Source organism: Patiria miniata, unplaced genomic scaffold (genome assembly GCF_015706575.1).
Source record: "Patiria miniata isolate m_02_andy unplaced genomic scaffold, ASM1570657v1 HiC_scaffold_3, whole genome shotgun sequence".
NCBI lineage: Eukaryota > Metazoa > Echinodermata > Asteroidea > Valvatida > Asterinidae > Patiria > Patiria miniata.
Window position 1 is genome coordinate 10,537,151 of NW_024037069.1, and position 24,291 is coordinate 10,561,441.

General features: G+C 43.0%; 2 protein-coding genes across 6 annotated transcripts; one reads left to right on the top strand and one right to left on the bottom strand.

The window, feature by feature from the left end:
* Nucleotides 1–1,207: 1,207 nt before the first annotated feature.
* LOC119737472 (polyglutamine-binding protein 1-like) lies at nt 1,208–22,878 on the bottom strand. Of its 3 annotated transcripts, none has more exons than XM_038211866.1 (9): nt 22,860–22,878; nt 16,478–16,550; nt 11,944–12,046; nt 9,297–9,444; nt 5,841–5,899; nt 5,275–5,423; nt 3,813–3,915; nt 2,667–2,742; nt 1,208–1,653 (listed from the first exon to the last, which is right to left on the bottom strand). In XM_038211866.1, exons 3-9 carry the CDS (start codon nt 12,014–12,016, stop codon nt 1,506–1,508), a joined length of 756 nt encoding a protein of 251 aa, XP_038067794.1. In that variant the 5' UTR covers nt 12,017–12,046; nt 16,478–16,550; nt 22,860–22,878; the 3' UTR covers nt 1,208–1,505. The 3 variants fall into 3 exon arrangements, with proteins under 3 accessions (XP_038067794.1, XP_038067793.1, XP_038067792.1); XM_038211865.1 differs by lacking the exon at nt 22,860–22,878 and adding an exon at nt 22,174–22,192; XM_038211864.1 differs by lacking the exon at nt 22,860–22,878 and having other exon boundaries at nt 16,478–16,991.
* Nucleotides 17,019–21,903, top strand: LOC119737471. 3 transcript variants are annotated; one of them, XM_038211863.1, is made up of 3 exons: nt 17,019–17,708; nt 18,144–18,446; nt 20,466–21,903. In XM_038211863.1, exons 1-2 carry the CDS (start codon nt 17,186–17,188, stop codon nt 18,404–18,406), a joined length of 786 nt encoding a protein of 261 aa, XP_038067791.1. In that variant the 5' UTR covers nt 17,019–17,185; the 3' UTR covers nt 18,407–18,446; nt 20,466–21,903. The 3 variants fall into 3 exon arrangements, with proteins under 3 accessions (XP_038067791.1, XP_038067790.1, XP_038067789.1); XM_038211862.1 differs by lacking the exon at nt 20,466–21,903 and adding an exon at nt 19,880–20,050; XM_038211861.1 differs by having other exon boundaries at nt 17,019–18,446.
* Nucleotides 22,879–24,291: the final 1,413 nt, after the last annotated feature.

Below are 24,291 nucleotides of genomic sequence, written 5' to 3' on the forward strand. Positions count from 1 at the left end.
TGGTGACCCCGAGAATGACACCAGAGTTAATAGAATGGCATGGGGCTAACCCGAGTCGACCCGGGAGAGCTTATCGAATGCTAAAAATGAATGTAACAAAGAGTTTTGGACTAATTGCTGGGATCACTTTGGTTAAGCCTCCCTAAAGGTGCTAATTTCAGGTAGATGCTCATAGAAATTTTATAAGCAGTTTTGCTTAGTATGGACTATATTATACAAATATTGAGTGGCTCAGAGTGAAATGGGAGGAATATTATCGCTAGGTAAAATTTGGACTTTTTTATTTCACGAGGCGAATTAAAGCCGAGTGAACTGGAAAAGTCCAGATTTTACCGAGCGATAGTATTCCTCCCATTTCACAATTTAAAGCCACTCAGTATTTGTTTTATATAACTGACATATAGATCCTTGTCGTTTGATGTATTTGAACTTTTATTTCAATACAAAATTGGTGAACTTATTTTTCTCTTCCAAACCACCCCTTTACGAAAATATTTGAACCCAACTCTGTAGCGCTGGCTCTTTAGAACGTGCACACCAGAGCCCCGGCGTGAATGGGAGCAATAACGAATGTCATGTGATCTGAGTTCCACCAATCAAATGACAAGGATCTGTATGTCGGTTACATAAGGCCAAAAAAAAAAAGTCTCCGGTTTCTGGTATGGAGCTTGTCCAAAAAGTGGTGCGGCGACGCGGCTTTTTTTTTTTTTTTTACCCGACTTTTTTGCTTCAAATGTCGGCTGATGACTGCAAATGGTGCCCGACTAAACATAGTGCAAATATATGGGAGTCCAGAGAGGCCACATAAAGCTTATTCTCGATCATAACCCCATCTAAAAACACGTTGAAATTGCGCAGCAACAGAATTCCAATCAAACCAGTGAGTTTGGCGGTTTTGAGACATCATCTTTCATTGAAAAAAAAACTGTTTCATTTTGCCGACGCGCATGGCTACGGCGACGCGCGCGCATACCAGAAACCGGAGACTTTTTTTTTTGGGCCTAATTGCTGATCAAACGCATATCCTCCAAAATGCCATACAATTTTACTGCTGGCACAAAAATTACTATATAAACGGATTCTTTTCTTGGCACATACATTTTCTGAGTGACATATCCTGCTTAGTACAGCTCTGATAAACCACAACACAACCTCCTGGACACCCAAATACACTTAGCTAAAAATGTTTGGGTAAAAGAAACATTGGACACAAAAATACATTGGCTTTATCATGGTAACCTCTTGCACCTTTGAATCGGAAACATACATGAAACAGTCATCTGGCATGCCATACAACAAAACTTGACGAATATCCGTAGCTGTTTCATGTTTGGACAGCCAAATATGGCTAGCTAAAATATATGGGTAAAAGACTCACAAAAAATACAGTGGCTGTTTCATGATAACCTTGCAGCTTTGAATCGGAATCACACATGGAACAGTCATCTGGTATGCCATATAAATAACAACACAAAAAGACAAATATCTGTGGCTGATTCATGAGCTTAATTTCCTGGGTTCTTCCCTGCGTTTGCTCGTAAGACTGCACCTGGGTTGGGGTAGGGCCGCATCTGAAACAAAGGTCCGTTCGCTGTGGTGTCCACTCCCGTTTTGGCTTCATTCGTCTTGGGAAGACCGGAGGACCAGTTACCCCTGAAACACAAAATGGAACAGTCCATTAGGCCTTCGATAAAAGAAACTTGTTTCTCATCTCTGAGAGAGCGAAACAAAAGTCATCCTTGATTAATATATTCCTAATTTCCAAAAGTAATTTTCTCTTTTTCCAAATTGAAAGAAATAAAACTAACTTCTTTATTTGTGTCACACAACTGTTTCAGCAGAGATAGGCCAATTAAAAAAAACAATTTTTCGTCCAGGCTTTTTGAAAAAAGAAAGAAGGCGGCCCTTTTTGTTCTCCCAAATGGAGGATTTTCCAAGATGGATTTTTCCTTTTTCTCAACTCTTTTGCTGATGCTTTTGTGTCCAAAGGAGCCGTCACCCTTTCTACTAGATTTTGAAATTGCATACATAGCTACAAATGTGCTTGACAACAAATAAAAGACAAAGGTTGATATCTAATAATACTCAAAATAATGTGAACATGTATTTAAAAAGCGCACGTCTCTACCAGTTTTGTTGCTCGAGTCACTACATCATTTTTGCCCCAGCTAACTGAGCCAACAAGATAATCTAAAGACATTTTCAGCTCCCTGAGGAGTATACAGCTCGATGCTGCCATTTTGGCGCAAAGCAGCCAAAATCAATCACAATAACCATCTCTGCCCTCACAGGTACCCAATTTGCTCCTGGGTGGGGAGAAGCAATGAGTGACAAAGTGCCTTGCCCAAGGGCTTGCGCACATCATTACCCCAGGCTAGACTCAAACCCACAGCCTGCAGAACAGACCTTTATCATGCTGCCTCCGTTTCACTCATGTTCCCTGTATCCAATAACAGTACAGAATGATACTGCATTGTTTTGTGCAAAAAGGAACCAGAATATTTTTCCTTCCAGCTTCGCTTTGGTTACATTGATTTGAATGGGAAAAATCCAAATGGCCGTAAGATGATAATGGTCTATTAGTTGCAGACCACGAGTTCAATGCTCCAGACCAACAGGCCATGGCACTCCACCACTTGATGATTCTGATTGGTATGAAGTTGTACCTTGGTGTGTCAGAGTAGGCACTGGGGTCCATGGGATCAAGCTCATCGTCTTTCTTCCTCCGTTGCCTGTGTGAATCTATAGAGACATGGATATGGAAAGGTCATCACAATCAGGACAGTGGCTCATTGAAATTAAACTAAGGCAGCCTCCAAACTACATGGCTACGGCTAACAGTAACACAAGGGTCTATGGTAAGTGGCTTCAGCGGCTTCCATAGAGGCATGTGTCATTGCAAGCCGTAGCCATGTAATTTGGAAGCAGTTTCATAACGTGCTTCAAAAATCTAAACAGGCAATCAACTTGAATGACCCAAGGTGGATAAGTTACAAAGGGGAAACTGATTTTAAACCCTTGTTAATTTTTTTTCTTTTCGTAAATACTAATAGGGGGTGGGGAGTGTGGCCTAGTGGTTAGGGTTTGTGACTGACTCATGATCAGAGTGTCAGGGGTTCGAATCCAGCTGCTGGCCATATGTTGTGTCCTTGGGCAAGCCACTTCACCCTCACTTGCCTCTCTCCACCCAGGAGTATAAATGGGTACTGGCATTGGCTGGGGAGAAACCTGCGATGGAATCGCATCCCATCCAGGGGGAGTGCAAAATTTTCCCCAGTCGTTTGATGCTACTGAAACCGGAGATAAACACCGACCTGATGGGCCACATTGGCTCGTGACAGACTTCACTCAGGCTGTGTCGGAATTACTGGGCTGTGGCTGGAGATTACGCACACACAATTTTTAGACGTCGGAAAATTGTATGGCCACGGAACCAGTCTAGCTGGCTTGTACCCATTCACAGGAGTGTAATCGATTGCAAACAAAATGCAAACTAACTAAATATGGTAAATCGGGAACAGTATTTGACAAAAACGCTGGTCGGCCAAATTGATACAAAAATGCAAATTTTATTGAAAATGTCAGCACACCAGGTGCTCTGATTTCACAGGATACTTAAACTGTCACTCACTAACAGTCCAGTAAGGTATTTCATAATCATTTGGTGGTTTTATTCTTTGATGTTTGCAAATGTTGTAGCTGCCCAAATACACTGTGACAACGGCATTCGTTTGTCATGGTTCCTCAATCAAATACCTGTCAACAGACTTGTGAGTGACTTGATTTTTGCTACACTTCCCGAGTCTACCAACCTCTGTCTTCTCGTTGTGGTTTCTGGTAGGGTGAAGGTCTCTCTGCGTGTCTTTTGGGCTCAGCTCCCGGCCGCACTGGACCGATCGGGCCAATCTGGCCAATCTGGAGATATGGAGAAGTATACTCATTTCAGTATTGGGTTACGCCCTCCACTGTATACACTTATTCGGTGACTGAGATTTTCTGAGGTGGCACCAGGCTCGTGTGAGTCGCGCTCAAGTATTACGCACGCATTCCGGGCTCCGTTGACCAATAGGGCTACCAAATGCATGCACGCCTTGTCTTTAAGAACGCGTGCGGCATGTGCACGAACATGGTTCCACCTCATCAATGGCTTCTAGTTTGTTCGCATATTCACTGCTGTCCTAGAGCAATAAAAAGTCCAAAGCTTTTTCGGGTGGGATCCACTACCTCCTGTTTGCTAATGCAGGCATCTTACCACTCGACAACCAAGCTTGCCGAAAGCAGCTTATGAGCAGTGGGTACTGTTGTCACCACCTTTGAAGGTGAAATTTACATTAAGAAGACCCAAATTTCAATATTTGGTTTTGCCCTTCGCAGTGTAGCTGTATTTTCTGGACTTTTTCTACCATATTGAACAAGAGTCCATCCGACTCTTGGGTGCTTGTTTCAAGTATGTTTCATCGTATGGGCAATTCCTTGAGAATGTGGACATGGTTGAAAAATGGGAAATTTATGAAATCTTAGAAACTGCAAACATTACAACCTCAATTGTGGTATCAAATTAAAGGGGACAACAAGACCTTTCATTTGAGTGATGTGGCAGTGAGATGGAATATGGTTAAGTGTTTTTTTTTGTCCAAAAACTTTGTTTGGCCCAAAAGTATGGAGTTTAGGTAGTCATTTTGGCACCTTGTTTTTACATGCAAAATGCAAGTGTTATTTTGAGTTTTTGTTTTAAAGGCAGAGACAAAAGTTCATATTTTATGTGAAAATAGATTTGTGTTTGAATTTTAGTTTCTTGTATGTTGTAACTTGCACCAAAGATGGGTGGACAAACGTGAGTTACCAAAACAATTACTATGCTTATCCCTGTAGAGATTTCATGACTCATTATTTTTTAATAAAAGAACTTGTAGCATATGACTTGCACTCTGATGATGTAAGGGCGCTCAAAATATTCTGTCCCAAATCTCCACACATGGCATTGACATGTTTGAGATTTTACATTAGGGCCTGCCTCGATTCATATCTGGGATGAGTTCCAAACATTGAAGTGGGTATAAGTTGTAGTATTCTGAACAACTTCCCCACAATCTTCCCGCAGTGAAGTTATCAGTATTGGTGAGTCAAGCAGTTGCTAATGAAAATTTCCTCGCAACAGTCCCGGGACAAATGCAGAGCTTCTCGAATGATTTTACCCACAACTTGTTCGGAACTCGTCCCGGATGTGAATGGAGACGGGCCCTTAGTGATAGGAAAGAATGTGTCTGATCTCACCGTGGGCCTCTCGTGCCTTATTTCGTCCGCACTTCTGACTTCCGTGCCGGGCGGTAGGGGCTGGGGTTGGGGCTGCGGCTGTGTCATGGCCTTGCGGTCCTGGACTTCTTGCAACTTGGCAGCCGGCAGAGAGATCTGGGCCTTGGGGTCTGAGTATCGTTGTAAAAAGAGGGGGATTTGTGTGGTTTTCATTAATATTAAAGGTGAAATTGACCCACAGATCTCAAAAATCTAGTGTTGTCAATTGTTTATATATCCCGTTTCAAAGGTCCGGGTCTAAGGATATCCACATAAGGTCTTACGTTTTGGAGGAATATCTTTACAGAAAAAAGGTTTATATCATATAGGGGGTTGTTTTTGCCCTGCCAATACCTATTTCGAGCCATGAATAAAGCAATCTGATCGTGAGCCACTTACTTCTTTGAAAGACAGAGAAAGCTGTCATCATTTGATACAAAATCAATGAGTTGTTAATGAAAAGACCTCACATTAACTCAGAAGAGACTATAAAATAATGACAGCACGTGATTTTAAGCTCAACAGGGACTCACTGGCCTCTGACTTACCAACTGGGGACAGCCATGACACCAAGTCTTTGTCTGCATCCCAGTAATAGTAATAACCACTGCAAGACAGAAACAAATCATTCAGAAAATATATGAAGTTATTGGCCACACAATGTCAAACGCAAATGCAAGTTTATGACATGAAGTATTTGCACTGCAAATTTGCAAAAGTTGAACACATTTCAACTCTGGCAAATTTCGCAGCAAGTGTTTCTTAGGCCAAAAAAAAAGTCTCCGGTTTCTGGTATGGCGACGCGGCCTTTTTTTTTCTTTTTTTTTTTCTTCCTTCAAATGTCGGCTGATGACTGCAAATGGTGCCAGACTAAATTTAGTGCAAAATATATGGGAGTCCAGAAAGGCCACATAAAGCTTAAACTCGATTGTAACCCTATCTAAAACACGTTAAAATTGTGCAGCAGCAGGATTCCAGTCAAATCAGTGAGTTTGGCGGTTTTGAGACATCATCTTACATTGAAAAAAAAAACTTTGTCATTTTGCCGATGTGCATGGCTACGGCGACGCGCGCGCATACCAGAAACCGGAGATTTTTTTTTGGCCTTAACCCTAACCCCCTAGGCCCTTGTTGCTTACAACCATCCTCAATCCTCCAAAATCCTCCAAAATTTTTCAACTCCGCCTAAATTTTTCAAAATTGTCAGACAGTCCTGCCACAAAATGCATTCATCCTCAATCCTCCAAAATCCTCCTCATCCCAAAACTTTGCACTCGTGTTTAAATGAAGGATAACCAACGCCAAATCCTTCAAAATCATCAGACAGTCCTGCCTCAAAATGCATTCATCCTCAATCCTCCAAAATCCTCTTGTGCTTCATTCACCATTCATCCTCAATCCTCCAAAATCCTCATGTGCTTCAATCACCATTCATCCTCAATCCTCCAGAATCCTCATTTGATTCAATCACCATTCATCCTCAATCCTCTAGAATCCTCCAAAACCGCCAGGAGGATTTTGGAGGAGTGAGGTGGGTTAGGGTTAATGTCAAATTTGCTTTGCATTCGCATTCCTGTGAAGAATGAATCGGGCTTAAGTCTAAAAACATGCATGAAGTTTGAAAAAGACTGATATGTGAACTATCTGAGTAACAATGTTAATATAGAGCATTCCATGGCAAATGCAAACTACACCTGTCCTTAGGTTAACATATGATTTTTTAGTGTGAACAGTTGTTTAATCCAGGAAGCAGACTGTGAAGTTTGGGCACAAAAGATCATTTGCATTTACCCCAAAAGTAAACTACCGAGTTATTTTTAAAAAAGATTAAAGATGGTATTGGTACTAAACACCCGGTGAAATTATTCCGTGTGCCTTGCTGTCAGTAATCAAGAAATGTTGGTGATTTCCAATAATCACTCAATTGACTGACTATTAGAATAAACAGTGCTATCAACGAAATCATGTTTCAGATTCAAAATCAAAATGTTGTGCATGCTTTATCACTGTTTTCTCGAAAAGTGTAATTTCCACTGAGCTGAAACTTCAACAGGTTAGGTTTTGAACATTCTACTCTGGATCTTAAAATGAGTTAGTATTAGAACCCCCCCCCCCCAAAAAAGCAAAGGATTCTATATGTGCATTTCAAAGTGGCCTCTCCAAGACATACATTTGGTGGCAAAATGAAATTTGAAATTCTTCTGTTCACATTGGAGGACAGAAACCAAGACTTTTTGTAAACACCACCCTGTTACCACATTTCACATCTTGAGTTGACTGGAAATAATCCCTGCATTTCTGAAAGCTGAGGTACAAAGACATGGACTGCAGATTTGTAAAGTCCATCACAAGTCAGGTTACAAGTACCAGCTAGGGATGATTAGTAACACCGGAAAGCCTTTGTCGCAGTTACTTTGATAAGTTTGTGACACGACTGACTTGAGCCTGATTGACTTGTGATGGACTTAAAGGTATAGTCCATCATTTGTAATTTGTGCATTTTGTTCGTTTGAAGCAATAAAAGTGCTCAAGATCTAAAGAAGGGTGCTGAACAACTAACATGCTGAAGTTTCAGCTCAGCTTTAGCTGTATATTTCGAGAAAAACAACATTCTGGGATCTCGATTTCAAATCAAAAGTTGCTGAATCATGTTTTGAGTTGGGCCTGAATTCAGCGTCCGAAACACGTTCTCACTAGCCGATTGCAGCTACGAGATGTCGCGCACTGATCCAACGAATTACAGAAACCGCGCGTGTGCAAGCGTCATGCCAACACTTGCGCGCGCTTCCCCGAATAACAAAACGAACTACTAATTTGAATTTCCTACAGTGCCTCCTAAGAAACCGTTGGAAAGGCCTTCTTTTGTTGATTTCTTCAAAGTGACAGCTTGCCAGAAAGAATAATTTCATAGGGAGTCCCCTTACTATCTTTCAACCAAGTATGTTTTTCAACAATAATTAAGCCAGTTACTTTTTGGATAGCTGCAAATGATGGACTCTGGCTTCAAGATAACCTGTGATGACTAGTGATGATCTGCCATGACTTGTGACAGAGTTGCAGACAGACTAGTGAGTGACTTGTGCTTGACTTGGATGACTGTGACTGGCTTGAGTTTGGATGGCTTGTGACTGACTTGTGACCGCTTCAGTAACGATCAACTTGTGATGACTTGTGCTAGTGACTGACTTGTGACGACTTGTGATGAACTTGTGAGGATTTGTGAACACCCGACTAGAACTCTTGTGGTAAGGGAGTGAGAGTTGGGGGTACTGCTGGCAGAGACATTCGAATATACAGGGTGAGTAAAAAAAAAGAAACCCAAATGTCTGGACCATTGTTTTATTGAAGTTATGCATGTAGCCGTTTCAAAATCTAGGATATGAAAGCCCAATTCAAAAGCTTTCTTTTGGTACAAGAATAATTCAAATCACTCATGTACTTTTCAAGTTACGGAATTTAAAACACAACCACAGTTTTAAAGTTCTGTCCACGGAGCACAAAAAAGGTGTGCGTTCTTCCAGCAAAACAAAAAAAATTCACACACATCCCAATGTGATTTGTTTTCATTTTGCTGAAAGAACACTGAACTTTTTTGTGCTCCGTGGACAGAACCTTAAAACGGTGGTTGTGTTTACAATTCCGTAACTTGAAAAGTACATGAGTGATTTGAATGATTCTTGTACTACAAGAAAGCTTATGAATGGGGCTTTTATATCCTAGATTTTGAAAGTGCTACATGCTGAACTTCACTAAACAATGGTCCCGACATTTGGGTTTCGTTTTTTTTTACTCACCCTGTATTGCTCAAGGCACTTGATGCTCACCCACAGAAGCTATTGCTCTGTGCACACTCAGAATAATGTTAGTCATGCGTACTATGCACTATGCACGCACAAACCAGTAAGCGCAGGCGGAGTGTCGTATCTACAAGGCTCTCAAAAATGGTCCAAAAGCGCCCTCTCTTGTTGGCTCACAGGAGCCCATAGACTGGTACCGGTACATACCTCACATGATCTTTGACCTTAAACCAGCCCTGTGGAAGGTTCTCCCCGGCTGTTGGGGCCACCACTGTATCCTCACCACCCGAGGGCGCTTTCTGCTGTGAGGATACGTCATCCGAATAGTCTTGAGCTAGGATTTCCTCATGGGGGTCTGTGACATAAAAGAAATTTCAATAATTTATACCTTAGGGGCCATTCAGAATTTTCAATGTTTTAAAATTTTGACTTTTTTTCCAAATTATTTTGACCCACCCACCCACCCCTGATTTCGATTAATAAAAAACTGAACATGTACATGTACATGCATTTGCATGTACATATACTTGAACATGACCATGTACCCATGTACATGTGTGTCTAGTTCAGTGGTTTGGGCAGACATCACATCACATAGTCTGGTTCCCCGACCTGACAATTTCCCCCGACGTCTACACGTCTAAATTGTAGGTCAGGCAGCCTCCGTGGCTAAAAATAAACATGACGACATTGACGGCCCTTTTTCAAAGCTCGACTTCGTTTCCGAATTCGCTTTATCACACAAAGCTTTTAATGTTCCGATAATTTTTTAAAAATAAATCACTTGCTTCATATATCATACAGTTATGATATACAGTTTAATACTTCTGTAAAAAAACATTGACTAATTTTAACCTGGAATCTTCAAAGTTGGACACCCAAACAGCACTGTTAGCAGGCGGAGCCAAATTGAGACCACGCCGCGTTTTGGAAAATGCCGGTAACGGTCGTCAAATTCAAACTAGTGCATGACGCAGCAAAAAGTTCGCCCCTCGTATACGATCCGAGTGCAAAATCGCCGTTGAATTTCAAGTTTTCTAAATAAAAGCAATGGATATTAATTATCAACTAGTTTTTTAAAGTTTTTAATAAGCAATTAGCAGTTAATAAAACCTATATTATACTCGGAAATACTCGGACACTATCCGATTGTCGACGAAATGAATTCGGCAAACTTCGGACAGTTTCGGAAAAAGGAGGAATTCCTCCCGTTTTAGTCACGTGATGTAAATTGTAATACATTGTATTACCGGAGGCTACCTGACTTAAGATTCATCAGGAAAAGTCGGAATCTTTTGGTCTGGGAACCAGACTACACATCACAGGCTGCGGTCCTCGTAGTCTTGGAGTCCAGTGGTTGAATAGTCCATTTTTTATAGCGATTGGTAATCGACGCCCGCGGCGTGTTATAGAGCCGATCTAGTACACCTGGTACCCTGCTGCATGCCTCTGCACGGCCTAGCCGCTACAAACACCCGGCGTCCAAGTCCATGAAGTCTACTGAAAAACCACCTCCCTCTCATGTCACAGTGGGTCTATATACACGTACATGACGTTCATGTACAGTACATACAGGGGACGAAGTTGGGAAAGAAACACGCATCGCGATATCGGAACGCTCGCGTGTAGTTCAGGCAAGTCAAAAGATCTATCTTTCTTTGGTTTTTTTATCTTTTTTCCATGGAAAGTGAATTTCGATTTTCAATTATTTAGCTTGACCCACCCACCCACAATTTGGAAAAAAGATCGAAATTTTAAAACATTGAAAATTCTGAATGGCCCCTTATAACAGTTGAGTGCTGTGAGATTTAAAGATTTCTAGGGTGAAAGGTTTCACATGACATAACCTTGGTCAAGGCCTTTGTCATTATTCGTATGTACGCGGTAAACGATCGGCGGCATAGTGACCTCATGCGGCCACTATTTTATGCAAATCATTTGGATTCAGACGACCGCCTTGGTCCAATCGTCCATGTGAGGTTTTGGGGGTGGTGCTCATTATGCTAATAGCCTATAAGCTGACCTTAAAAGTTGTTTTCTTATTGGTCGATCGTTGCGTGGAAACTTGCATGTATACATTGTGTGTCGATGTCTCACACTACACACAGCACCAATGCTCAGAGAAATGTGGTTTCTGACACGTCCGCAAAGGGGCGAATAGCTGCAAATGAGTTGATGACGTTGAGATTTACCACGGTGTGATTGGACACTTCACATATAAGCCCCGCCTACACTTATCTGTATTCGCATATGAGGTCGTGCGCTGGAAATCTAGTGCAAAATAAAGAAAAACATAAGCTTTCACGGAAGATTGGACCTAGGCCATCGTCTGGATCTAAATGATTTGCATAAAATAGTGGCCACATGAGGTCACTGTTCGCGCTGTATTTTAAATGCACTGCATAGCGAGGATATGCCGCCGATCGTTTACTGCGTACGGACGACTAATAATGAACGCATTGACCAAAGCTAGACATGACAGTCAGTTTGCAGCACCTTGAGACAACATCTCTTTTGAGATATTTTGAGAGATATTACTCCGAATATTGACTTCCCACTGGGAGGATTAATGTTATGGTACAGGGTGTATGGTCTTGCACGTGCATTTTAGACCCTTACACATTTTTTTTTTTGCTGCAAATTTTACTTCCCTAAAGGCAGGTTCATACTTCATGCAAATGTGAATATGATGCAAAATTCATCAGAGTTTAAAAGTGTTCAATTTTTGCAAATTTGCAGTGCAAAAACTTGTCCTACGTAACAAATACACGTTCGTGTTCACACCAAGTATAAACTGGCACCAGGACCAGGGGGGGGGGGGGGAGGGGATGTGGGGGTGGGGGGGGGGGCTAACCTTGTGGGGTGGTGTTGTCCTGTATAATTCCTCTTTTCTTTAGTCGTGCTGCTAGTGCTGCTGGCAGTGGCATCTTGATGTTGCAAGAACTGGGATACCCTATCTAGAAAAAAGGACCAAGTAAAAGATGTCTGACATAAAATAGTGCAGAATAAAATGTAACCCCAATATTTCATTCATAAAAATACTTGAGGCAGTTAACCAATTCCTATTGGTTGAGAGTCCATCACGTGGGTGGTTTTAAACCACACTTAAAAGCACTGCTTCCTTCTGCACCTTACCCTATAGGCCCTGTACAGTGTACGTATATATATGCCGCGCACGCACACCCATTTTTATATTTGGAATTTTTTTTTTAACCTAACGGCCGTTTAAAACCTCGCAGGGTTGTGGCTGTGATGACTTGCAGGTCACAGGTCACGCAAAATCTATCCAATCAGAGCGTAAATTCATCAGCCCTTCCCAGCATCCTGTTTGCAGGGTGGGGGGTACGAGCGGAATAGCAAATGCGGTTAAATATCATATGCGTCAAACACGGCGCTGTACAATCTTGCTGGCTAAATATCGTTTTATGAAAGAAAGCCCGTTAGTTTATCTAGCCTGCTATTAATTAGTGCTTACACTTCAATTTGATTTTCTCCAAAACTTCAGGTAGCTTGATAATATCAATAACATTACCTGGCAAGAACCGTTACTTTAAATGAGATGTTTCTATTGCCAAATGTTTGTGCTATTTTTTTTGTAGGGAAAAGTTCCGTACTCGGACGTCAATTTATCTGCTGCCAAACATATTAATTGTCACCTCACCTTGTCATTTGAACCAAGAGAAATCCAGGAAGCTGTGTAAAGGTGAAAAAAATTTACTCAAAATGTGTTTTTAGAGCACATTTTGGATGCATACGTCGTGCAGATCTTCGTATGGATGGAGGCTGCCATATTGATTGAAGAGATAGCTGCGTTCGCGTTGCGCACACAAGCCAAGTGCACATCATGAATAAAGAACATTATGTGTTTGTACCATTTGTATACAGGGAATAGGTAGTACAGAGGGACAGGGGAGCTATAAAACTGACCGCGCCTTATTTTAAATGACAAATACTTAACACATGCTTCGTGCACGTTATCTCATATATTGCCTTTGAAGAAGAGATTGTTGAGGATGAAGCCGCCTTCATACAATCATCTGGTCTGTCTTTTTGTTTGAGCTCTTGTACAAATTTGGCGACATAATTTGTGAGCCGGTTTGTGTTGAATTTCAGTTGTAAAAACTATTACACATGGCTAGGCAAAGTTGACCAGGAGGTGACTGGTCGCGTGAGAGAGTTCAACAATAAATGGGAAAAAAGGAAACTGATTTTCATGGAGTCTGATTTATATCACATCGATCGGTGTGTGTACAGAAAGGATAATAAAATGGACATGGAATACAGTGGCATAATGTTTGTGTTTATTTTGTTTGGTACATGTACTTCACTTTCAGGTTAAGTTATGGGTAGAAGAATAGGGTGTGGGGTTGGTGTGGGGTTAGTGTTGGGGTGGGGAAGACGTGTACATTATATTTCAGTTATTGATAGCAAATCAGGGGGATAAGGGAACCAAATCCTGTCTTTATATTATTGTTTGGCTTAGCTGCCGAAGCAGTAAGCCAATGAGCAAGTTGGAATAGCTCTTCTGGAGCGTCTGCTAAAACGTCGCCGGCGGCTTGTAAAGCCGCACGATGTCGGTGACGATTTGCTCGAAGGGGTCACGCCCCGCGTTCTTCTGGCGCCACATGTACTCCGCCAGGTAAAAGCCAAAGCTCGCACTGGCTCTACTGTTGTGCGTGCTGGGCAAGCCCCTCTTGATCTGCCACCACTGGTTCTCGATGTTCTGGGTGTGGGCTCCACTCTCAGGGTCCACGAAGTTAAGGGAGTGGTTTACCGTGAGATGTTCGAATCCTTCTTTATCGAGGCAGTCGTACGATTTCCAGCAATCCGTCATGATTGTCGATCCCGCAGCCACATATTCCTTGATGAGAGGAATAAGGGTTGCGGAATCGCGACTGGCTACCTCGATAAAGAAGGTTTCTTTCGTCTCACGGCAAATCCCCCCAAGGACCCACTTGCCCTCGACCATGCGGCCACGGTTATACTTTCGACGACCAAATTTTGATTCGTCGATTTCAACCGTCTTACCTGGGCCACCGATTTGCTTTGACCCGGCCTGCTGGACCACATGAAGACATACTTCGCGGCAGTACGTGAACCAATCCACAACGGTTTCACTACTAGTGCCACCGTCGTAGCTCGATTCACGCATTGCTGCGACGTTAGACATCCGTGCGGCCCAGCAGTAGGTCAAAACTAGAATCTTGTCGAGCGACAAATGGCTGCCGGCAAACCAACTGCCACGCCGAATAGTGTTAGAAACGGCTCGTTTTCTGCATGATCTTCGTCAGTAAAGCCATGTAAAACCGTCTCCCCCGTCCGCTCTCACGGACCAGGTTAACAGCTTTCGGCATGCCCTACACTTAGGGGCAGCAGAAATCAATCCCCGTTCTTTACAAAATTCGATAGTGGCAGCAGGGCTTACCAACACCTCTCACGTCAAACGCACTAAACTCCACTTTCTATTGGCTTGCTCAGACATGATGTCCCAATGATTTTTGCAACTTCCAGTAGCCCTTATATGCTTTGAAAACAATGCACTGTCCTCAAGTTATGTAACACTATGTTCTCAGCCATCCAGTATAATAAGGTTGATTGTCGTTGTATAACAACAGCGCATACGATACTACAATCGTGATACAACGGGGATTTACCCCTTCGGTCAACTTTGGTATGACAATACCTCATCATGAATATTTAATTTGTCATGAATATTAAAATTTGAAATATTCATTAGCTCATTTCGACTGACACCTTAAATATATCCAACGAACTCTCATCGGCAACAGCTGCTCGTAGTCGAGCGGATAAGACTGGTGTGTTTATTATATGTTTCTCTCCCAGACAGACAGGTTCGAGTCCAGCAGGAACCATGGATTGTGTGTATGGCTTGTGAAGTAAATGACTAACTTTTCCCAAAAGTTCTATCCACAGATAATTAGAAGAGAGAAAGAAAGAAAGAAAGGGGATGAGAGTAGAGGAGTAAAATAGAAGGGGAAAACATATGTGACAAAAGTTTTTGGCGCTTTTTATTCCGGGGCGCGACATTGGGGCCCCTTCTTTTAAACCCCTTCTTTTTAAACCTGTCCCCCTAGGTCACTAAACCCCCTTTCATATCTCTAGCCCCCAAAAATAAACGTCACCCCTTTTTAAACCTGTTGGGGGTTCAAAATGTATTGGAAAAAGTGACGTCCGAGTACGGAATTTTTTCCTTTTTGTATGTTCAGCGATAGCTTGAGGAACTCCAGCTGACATGCTCATATTCATTCACAGCTCTACAACATGTGAATGAATATATTATGAGCATGTCAGCTGGAGTTACTCAAGCTAGTTCAGCAAGTGTGTTGTTGCTGTTGCAGGAATGGATATTAATTAGGATGGCAAAAGGGGACATATTCTGCCCAATTATTTCTTAAACAAACCTTTAACGGTACAACTATAGAATGCAGGGCCACTTTACTCTACATCCGCGCCTCCGTACGGCTGCGTGGAGGCGTGGAACCGCAGTCGACCTACCTCCGAAAATCGATCGTGGAGTCGTGGAGCCGCAGAGAATTGCGCCCTCTATCGGTGCGTGTCTCTCCGACTCCACAACTCCGCGCCTCCGCCACCAGTGTATAGTGCCCCGCGTCACGCAGAGAATTGCGCCCTCTATCGGTGCGTGTCTCTGCGACTCCGCGACTCCGCGCCTCCGCCACCAGTGTATAGTGCCCCGCGTCACGCAGAGAATTGCGCCCTCTATCGGTGCGCGTCTCTGCGACTCCGCGCCTCCGCCACTAGCACTCCAGTGTATAGTGCCCCGCGATTCTGCGACTCCAAGACTCCGCGCCTCCGCCGCTCCAGACAGTGCCCCGTCGCCCTCCTCCCTTCCTAATTGGCCCGCCCATTTAAAGCGATTCTGCGACTCCAAGACTCCGCGCTTCCGCCGCTCCAGACAGTGCCCCGTCGCCCTCCTCCCTTCCTAATTTGCGCGCCCATTTAAAATGGATATGGATGCTTCGTTCTCAAAAAAATTCCGCCGAGAATTGCGCCCTCTATCGGCGCAAGTCTCTGCGACTCCGCGCCTCCGCCACTGCGGCCACTCCAGTGCCCCGCGTCTCCGGGATTCTGCGACTCCAAGACTCCGCGCCTCCGCCGCTCCAGACAGTGCCCCCAAAACATATACAAGCAGTGCAGTGCATTCCTTCGCTGTACTTAGCACTTTTTTGCAGGTTTGCATATCTATTACTCCTATTTCATCCACGCCTCCAGGCAAAATAAAAAACCTTGCTTCGGCGTGGCCCTGCATTCTATAGTTGCTCCCCTTTAACTGCTATAAAACAAACACATGACGATAGCTATTATTTAAGTGCACAATTTAGAGTAAAATATGTAACGAAAGACCCTACCTTGTTGCTTGAAAACCTGCCGCGGTGTTTTGGATGTTGTGTGCATGCAGCAGCTAGCTACACGTCTGGTAACCTGCAATTACAACATTTATAGATCAGTGGGCAATGGTTTGGGAACCAGTCTAGTGCTGCAAAAACTGCCATAACCTCGGTTCAATAGCGTTTGTTGTGAACCACAAAATGGACACATTTCGTCACAGCGAAGAATGGGAACAGTTCCTGCTCAAAATGAGGGAGAAACCGCCTCAATGACTTCATTCTTCATCCCGCCATTGTACAGTCGAGGCACATACCAAACAACCAAGAAAAACTGCCATAACTTCGGTCCAATTATAGTTCGTCTTCGGCCACATAATGAGACACTCATCACACAGTGCAGAATGGGGAAATCCTGCTCAATATGGGAGAGAAACCACCTCAATGGCTTCATTTGTCATTCCGCCATTGTACGGTAGAGGGGGATACGAAACAGCCAAGAAAAACTGCCATAATCTCGGTCCAACCAGCGTCTGTCCTCAACCGCAGAAATGTAGTTTTGTTTGGCACAGAAAGACGGTAAACCAAAATTCCTCTGTTACGTAATCACGGTGAACGCGGTATTTAACCGTGCTCCCAGCCAACGCCCTTCACTTCAGGCTCATGCACAGATGCTGAACGCTGCTTAGACACCGTGCTGCTCTTACTTAGTCCTAAATTTACGAAGACACTATGTCGACCGAAGAGGGGCGATCCTCTGATACAAGTTTAATTTTTCAGAAGTTCAAAGACTACTTTGACGGTAGATTTGACGCCATTTCGACACCGAAGCAGGAGTCCAGTTCAATCCGAGAGCTGAGAAATAAGCTGGAGGCGAAAGAACTTGAAAGGCCCGGCAATACCGAACAGTTCGAGTTCTGCGGTAAGCTTGAGATTGCTCTGGACAGAGCAAAGTTGGCCCTAGTGAACAACCCCGACCCGGACTCGGCTTTGGAAATTCTTCAAGAAGCAGAGGAGCTGGTAGCCGACCGGAAGAAAAAGATCCGTATAGCCGACGGAAGTAAGGCCGGGTGGGTGACTGTTGCCAAGCTCGATAAGAAAGGCTCTGGCAACCTGTCTGCAGAGCAGCAAAAGAGCGTCAAGATCGCCGAGGAAGAGGCTTTGAAGGACCTCGAGAGCCGCAAGCGCAAGAGACGAGATTCCCAGTATCATGGGTCTGATACGCTACACACTGCTGATCGTCGCCTTTTTCGAGGTACACACATTTTACTTTGTTTTTTCAACATGCATCATTGTGCATGTAAACCTGACATCCCATGCTGTCTGAATAAAATAGTATTATCAAGAATTATCAAACAATTGCGTATCTTGCCTTGAATTGCTGTGTTGGCGTATTAAACTAAACTGTTTTTCATGCGTATGAGCGAAGCGAAGTAGCATGAAAATGTAGTTTTGTTTGGCACAGAAAGACGGTAAACCAAAATTCCTCTGTTACGTAATCACGGTGAACGCGGTATTTAACCGTGCTCCCAGCCAACGCCCTTCACTTCAGGCTCATGCACAGATGCTGAACGCTGCTTAGACACCGTGCTGCTCTTACTTAGTCCTAAATTTTCCCGCCCTCCCCTCCCCCTTCGTCTAGTTTGTTTTCTGTCGGCGTATTTCTTCTTTTCCCCTTTCTTCCTCACAGGCTTGTCAAGCTATAACTGCTTTACCTGCGGGATGCCCGGACACTGGTCGAGGCAGTGTTCCTTCCAGTCTGGCCCCACCAATGCAGCTAATGACGGCTTCCACCAGCAAAGATCAAGGTTCAGATTCAACCCCTACTTCACCGGGAACGTCAACAGGAATATTCCAGTCCAAGCCCCACAGTCATATCGGCCATTCCTGCCTTCAATCGCAGCCACAACAGCAGAGATGTCTAAAGAATCACGAGGCACACCCTCCTCTTAATCTGAAACCTAGTGTCGACAAATTCACCGATATTATAAAGGTACCTTGTGAAGTTCAAAATTCTAACTTGGAGTCTGATAGCATTCAAGTAAAGGGTAGATTAAGAACACATAGTGAATTCTGGTCCCGTATAAGTGCTCCGAATATGATTATGTCTGTTATACAGGAAGGTTTCAGAATAGCGTTTTTAGTACATCCCCCTTCAATGTTTTTCCCTAACAATGTATCAGCCTTTCGATACTCTTCGTTTGTTACCGATTCTATTCTAGAACTGTTGGATTCCAATAGAATCAAGGAGGTCAATTCTCCCTCTTACGTCACTAGCCCCCTTTCTGTGGTCTGTCAGGCCACTGGCAAACAACGACTTATCTTGGACTTGAGTCAATTGAATTTCTATGTTAAGAAAGACCATTTCAAAATAGATGACTGGAAGATTGCAATTCAGTATTTTCAATCAAATGCCTTGTTGTTCTCATTTGACTTAAAATCTGGCTATCACCACGTAGAAATTGATCCACAGTACCACAAGTTTTTGGGCTTTTCTTGGCCTATTGAGGGCGTACAAAGGTATTTTCAGTTTACTGTCTTACCATTTGGCCTCTCTTCGGCCCCTTGGATATTCACTAAAGTCCTCAAACCACTGGTCACTCATTGGCGCTCTTGTGGCATCCTAATCGCCCTGTACTTAGACGATGGGTTTGTGGTGGTACCCCAATCTAACCTTGGTCACGACGCACACGTAAAATTAGCCACTGAGGTTTCAGCTCATGTTAAATCAGATTTACTGAACGCAGGTTTCATTTACAACATCAGCAAAAGCATTTGGTGTCCTGTCACCTCCATCGTTTGGTTGGGCATGACATGGGATTCGCGGTCGGGTACCCTCAAAGTTCTAGATCGTAGAATAAACAAGATTCTTGCTTCCATTCTTTCACTGCGTCAATCTCCCAGTTGTAGAGTTAGGGATCTCCATTCCTTCGTTGGACAAATAATCTCCCTTTCGCCTGTTGTAGGCAATGTGACCAGGCTGATGACGCAAAACTGTCAGTCTCTGATTGCGCTACATAAAGACGAAAATACAATAGTCTCTCCCAATGCGCAATGTCTGAAGGAAATACAATTTTGGCAAGAAAACTCTAGTCGCTTGAATAACAGAGATGTTTTTGTCTCCCCTAAGGTCAACAAGATAATATGTTCAGATGCTAGTTCCGTGGGTTCGGGTGCTATCCTATGCAATGATAACCACGTGGCACACAAAAACTTGACCTTTGAAGATATGACACAGAGTTCGACTTGGCGGGAACTTGAAACCATTCTGTTTGCCCTTCACTCCTTTGTGCCGTTCATCTCAAATTCAAGAGCAAAACTGTTTACAGACAATCAGGCAGCTGCCAAGATTATCGAAGCAGGGAGTATGAAATGCCACCTCCAAGATTTGGCTTACAACATTTTTGAATTTTGTCTGAAGAATAGAATCCGACTAGAAGTTGACTGGATCCCTCGTTCCCTCAACGATCAAGCCGACTACATCAGCAAATTGATAGATGTAGATGACTGGGGCCTATCGGCAGAGTTCTTCGAAGCAATCAATGCCAAGTGGGGTCCGTTCACAATAGACTGCTTTGCCACTTACTACAATGCAAAATTGCCTCGTTTTTTTTCCAGATTTTGGAACCCTGGTACACAAGCCGTTGATGCTTTTGCCCAAGATTGGTCGGCAGAGAATGCACTCTTAGTCCCACCTGTATCTTTGATTCCGTCTGTACTATCTCATTTGCAATCCTGTCATGGAACAGGGGTGCTTGTATTCCCATGGTGGCCCTCTAACCCTTTCTGGCCTTTGCTTTGGACAATATATAGACCCAATATTTTCGACATTTTCACTATGCCCGGGCAAATGGCCCTAGTTTACGGACGAAATACCAATTCCCTGCTAGGTTCCTCAGAGTTCAAAAGCATGATGGCTGCAGTCAAGATAGAATTTTCTTAAGGCTTTGAAGCTAATCTATTTTCTATATATTTTCACTCACACTGTTTTGTATATATATTTTTTGTACAGATCATTCTGGAGCAACCATTTTGGGCAGACTCTCCGCCCGTAGTCTCAGGATCCAAGGAGCAGTTGTTGCATGAAGCTATCGCAGCAAAATCGGTTGGGTCTTGCAATTCTTACTTTTATAAGTGCCGCCAATTCATTAAATGGTTGGTTCAATGCAAAATCCCCATGTCTTTCCCTGTAAGCGAGGGAATTGTGGCAGCTTATTTATCCCATACCAATTCAACATCACGATCTGATAGTGTAATGACGACAACTGCTTCTGCCATTAAATGGCTCCATTCATTAATGAACATCAAGAACAATCCTATAGATTCACCTATTGTTCAGCAACTCCTGATCAGTTTTAGGAAACGTCTACATCACCCTCCGGTTCAGAAAGATCCGTTGTCTCTAGTTCAACTCAACCAAATTGTGGATAAATTTGCCGGAGATGATTGCTCACTCATGCAACTCAGAACAGCCTGCTATGTGTCATTGAAGTTTGCCCTTTTGTTTAGGCACAATGAGATTGCTGAAATCAAAGCCAATCACATTACTCCTCTACCAGACGCACAAGGTATTAAAATTGTTATTCCAAAGTCTAAAACCGACATTTTCAGAGAGGGCAATGTAGCATTTCTTCCCACCTCACAGAGTTTCTATTCCCCATATGTTATTCTGACAAGATTTATGAAACAGCTAGGGATCAGTATAGGTGACGATCAGTTCATTTTTACTCCTCTTACATTCTGTTCTGCCTCCAATTCTTACAAGCGTACCCAAAACAAACCCCTTAGTTACACAAGATCAAGAGAGTTGTTTTTTGATGCACTTAAAGCAATCGGAGTTGAAGATGTGAAACGTTTTGGCCTTCATAGTTTGCGGTCAGGAGGGGCCACTCGCTTAGCTAACAACAAAATTCCAGAGGAGCTTATAATGCAACATGGCCGGTGGAAGACCACTACGGCAAAGAATCGATACATTAAGAGAGACTTAACCACACGTCTTCAAGTGTCAAAAGCTGTCTATAACTGAGTAAAAAAAAAAAAAAAAAAAAAAATTATGCCAAGTGGCACGTAGGAATGTATAAGAAGGCTTAATATGTATAATGGACTTGAGCAAGAGTGAGAATAGATATGGCAGTTGACATGTAATATGTATGACAAATAAAAAAAAAAAAAAAAAAAAAAAAAAAAGGTTGTTTTCCGTTTTCTTTTAATATCAGTATGATGTTTCCAGGCAGAAAACCTGAAGGGCCGAGATGGCCAAGGTTGGGCAGTTGCCCAGTGCAGCCAATGTGGCTATGGATTAATATGTAAAAAGTGGTATGAAGCAACTTCTTGGTTACTGTTTTACTTAAATCTATTTTTGTTAACAAGTACTTGTTACGCATCATTGTGCATGTAAACCTGACATCCCATGCTGTCTGAATAAAATAGTATTATCAAGAATTATCAAACAATTGCGTATCTTGCCTTGAATTGCTGTGTTGGCGTATTAAACTAAACTGTTTTTCATGCGTATGAGCGAAGCGAAGTAGCATGAAATGACAAATTCGTCACAGCGAAGAATGGGAAAAGTTCCTGCTCAAATGAGGGGGAAAACCGCCTCAATGGCCTCATTCGTCACTCCGCCGTTGTACAAATAAGCCATTGAGGTCAATTCGTAGAAGAAGCATGGATGGAATTTGGAAACAGCGAAGTAGTTACCACCTAAATGGCGTTATAACCTTGGTTCCGGCGTGGACCGCAGTTAAACCACCTTGGACCAAGTCTCACGATAAAAGCATGAGAAGGCTAGATCTCAAAACAGCGAGAGTAACCACCTAAATGGGGACATTTTGGAATTTTCCATTGTACAGTAGATACAACCTCGTCCCCAGTGCTTACTTTATTTCCAACACGGTTTCCAATAGTAAACCCTGGATAGGAAACTTTCTTCCTGTATCCTGATTGGATACCGCAATTGGCTAGTAATGGATTTTTATCGTGTACTTGGTGCTATTATTCACAACGTGCAGTACGTGTTTTCGCGATCATTCGTCCACGCCTTCTCGAAAATACTAATTTCCTTTCTAATTTGCTCATATTAATATGAAATATGATACTGCATGTTGTCTGGATAACAGTTTGATTTCAAAAATCGTATTTTCGTAACTCACGCCGTGCTCGCGCTGCTACGAATTGACTCTGTTTTTACCCCAGACACCGCATACAAAAACAAACGCTAATGTGTAAAGCATATCCAGGCACCAGACTGTTCCTCATTTGCATACGTGTGCAAAAATCTTGCACATGCAAATGATCCAATACCAGGGTGAGAGAGCAGGTAGTGGTGGGCGCGTACTGCTCGACACCCTGGGGACGAGGTTGCAGTAGATACGCACGCGAAACCGCAACGAGAAAGTGCCATAACCTTGGTTCCAGCGTGGACGCCGTTAAACCACCCTTGGACCAAGTCCCACGATAAAAGTATGGGAAGGATAGATTCTCAAAACAGCGAGAGTAACCACCTAAATGGGGACATTTGGAATATTCCATTGTACAGTAGATACGCACGCGAAACCGCGACGAGAAAGTGCCGTAACCTTGGTTCCAGCGTGTACTGCTGTTAAACCACCCTTGGACCAAGTCCCACGATAAAAGCATGGGAAGGCTAGATCCCAAAACAGCGAGAGTAACCACCTAAATGGGGACATTTTGGAATATTCCATTGTACAGTAGATACGCACGCGAAACCGCGACGAGAAAGTGCTATAACCTTTGTTCCAGCATGCACTGCCGTTAAACCACCCCACCCCCTTAGACCAAGTCTCACGATAAAAGTATGGGAAGGCTAGATTCGCGAGAGTAACCACCTAAATGGGGACATTTTGGCATCTTCCATTGTACAGTAAATACGCGAGCGAAACCTACAAGAGAAAGTGCCATTACCTTGGTTCCAGCGTGGACTGCAGTTAAACCACACTTGGACCAAGTATGGGAAGGCTAGATCTCAAAACAGCGAGAGTGACCACCTAAATGGGGACATTTTGGACTCTTCCATTGTACACGAAACGTCTTCGTGAGGAGTTACACTTTTTTTTACCAATTCGTGTTAGGGTGGATGGCTGGTTGATGGGTATGGATGCAAACAGCAAGAATAACCGCCTTAATGGCGACAGTTTGCAAAACCGCAAAGAGAAAGTGCCATAACTTTGGTTCCAGCGTGAGCTGCAGTTAAGCCACACTTGCACCAAGTCCCATGATAAAAGCATGGGAAGAAACACCGAGAGTAACCGCCTAAATAGGGCTTTTTGGATTCTGCCAATCAGTGATTTTGAAGCTGATCAATGAAGTTTGACAAGAATACTTGATGTTGTCTGGAGACAAGGTAAATTTATGCGCGCCACTTAATTAAGGGTATAATGGTGACCAGTTTGGAATCCTTAACTATGTATGTCCTCATAATTATGCAGTCGCACTTTATATGCTTTAGAAAATGTTACTTGAGTATGGATGTGTACGTAGAAACACCAAAATATGCTTTCAAAATAAATAAATGAATAAATAAATAAATAAATAAAATATACACATGGGATCGGAACTAATTAAACGGCAGGTATTAACGATTTATGGAAATTCACCCCAGGCCTTCTAAATTAAACGCTTCAGGCCAGTAAATCGGTTCAAAATTGCCTACGCCGGCAAAACTATCAAGATTTACATGCCTTCAAATTCTTCAATATTTGATCATATTGTGGGCCTGGGCCATGAACTTGGTTTGTAAAAAAATATTGGTGGAAGCCGTGTGCAGCACAGGATCACTGTGAGCTTGTGTTAATTTTGGATGAAACTGGGGCCAACTT

Coding starts and splice junctions, on each gene's coding strand:
- LOC119737472 (XM_038211866.1), bottom strand. CDS start 12,016: ATGCCACTGCCAGCAGCACTAGCAGCACGACTAAAGAAAAGAGGAATT. Junction 5,900..9,296: donor AAGGTCAAAGATCATGTGAG/GTATGTACCGGT, acceptor TCTGTCTTGCAG/TGGTTATTACTATTACTGGG. Junction 2,743..3,812: donor ACCACAACGAGAAGACAGAG/GTTGGTAGACTC, acceptor ATGTCTCTATAG/ATTCACACAGGCAACGGAGG.
- LOC119737471 (XM_038211861.1), top strand. CDS start 18,225: ATGCAGCTAATGACGGCTTCCACCAGCAAAGATCAAGGTTCAGATTCA. Junction 18,447..20,465: donor AATTCACCGATATTATAAAG/GTACCTTGTGAA, acceptor TTTTTTGTACAG/ATCATTCTGGAGCAACCATT.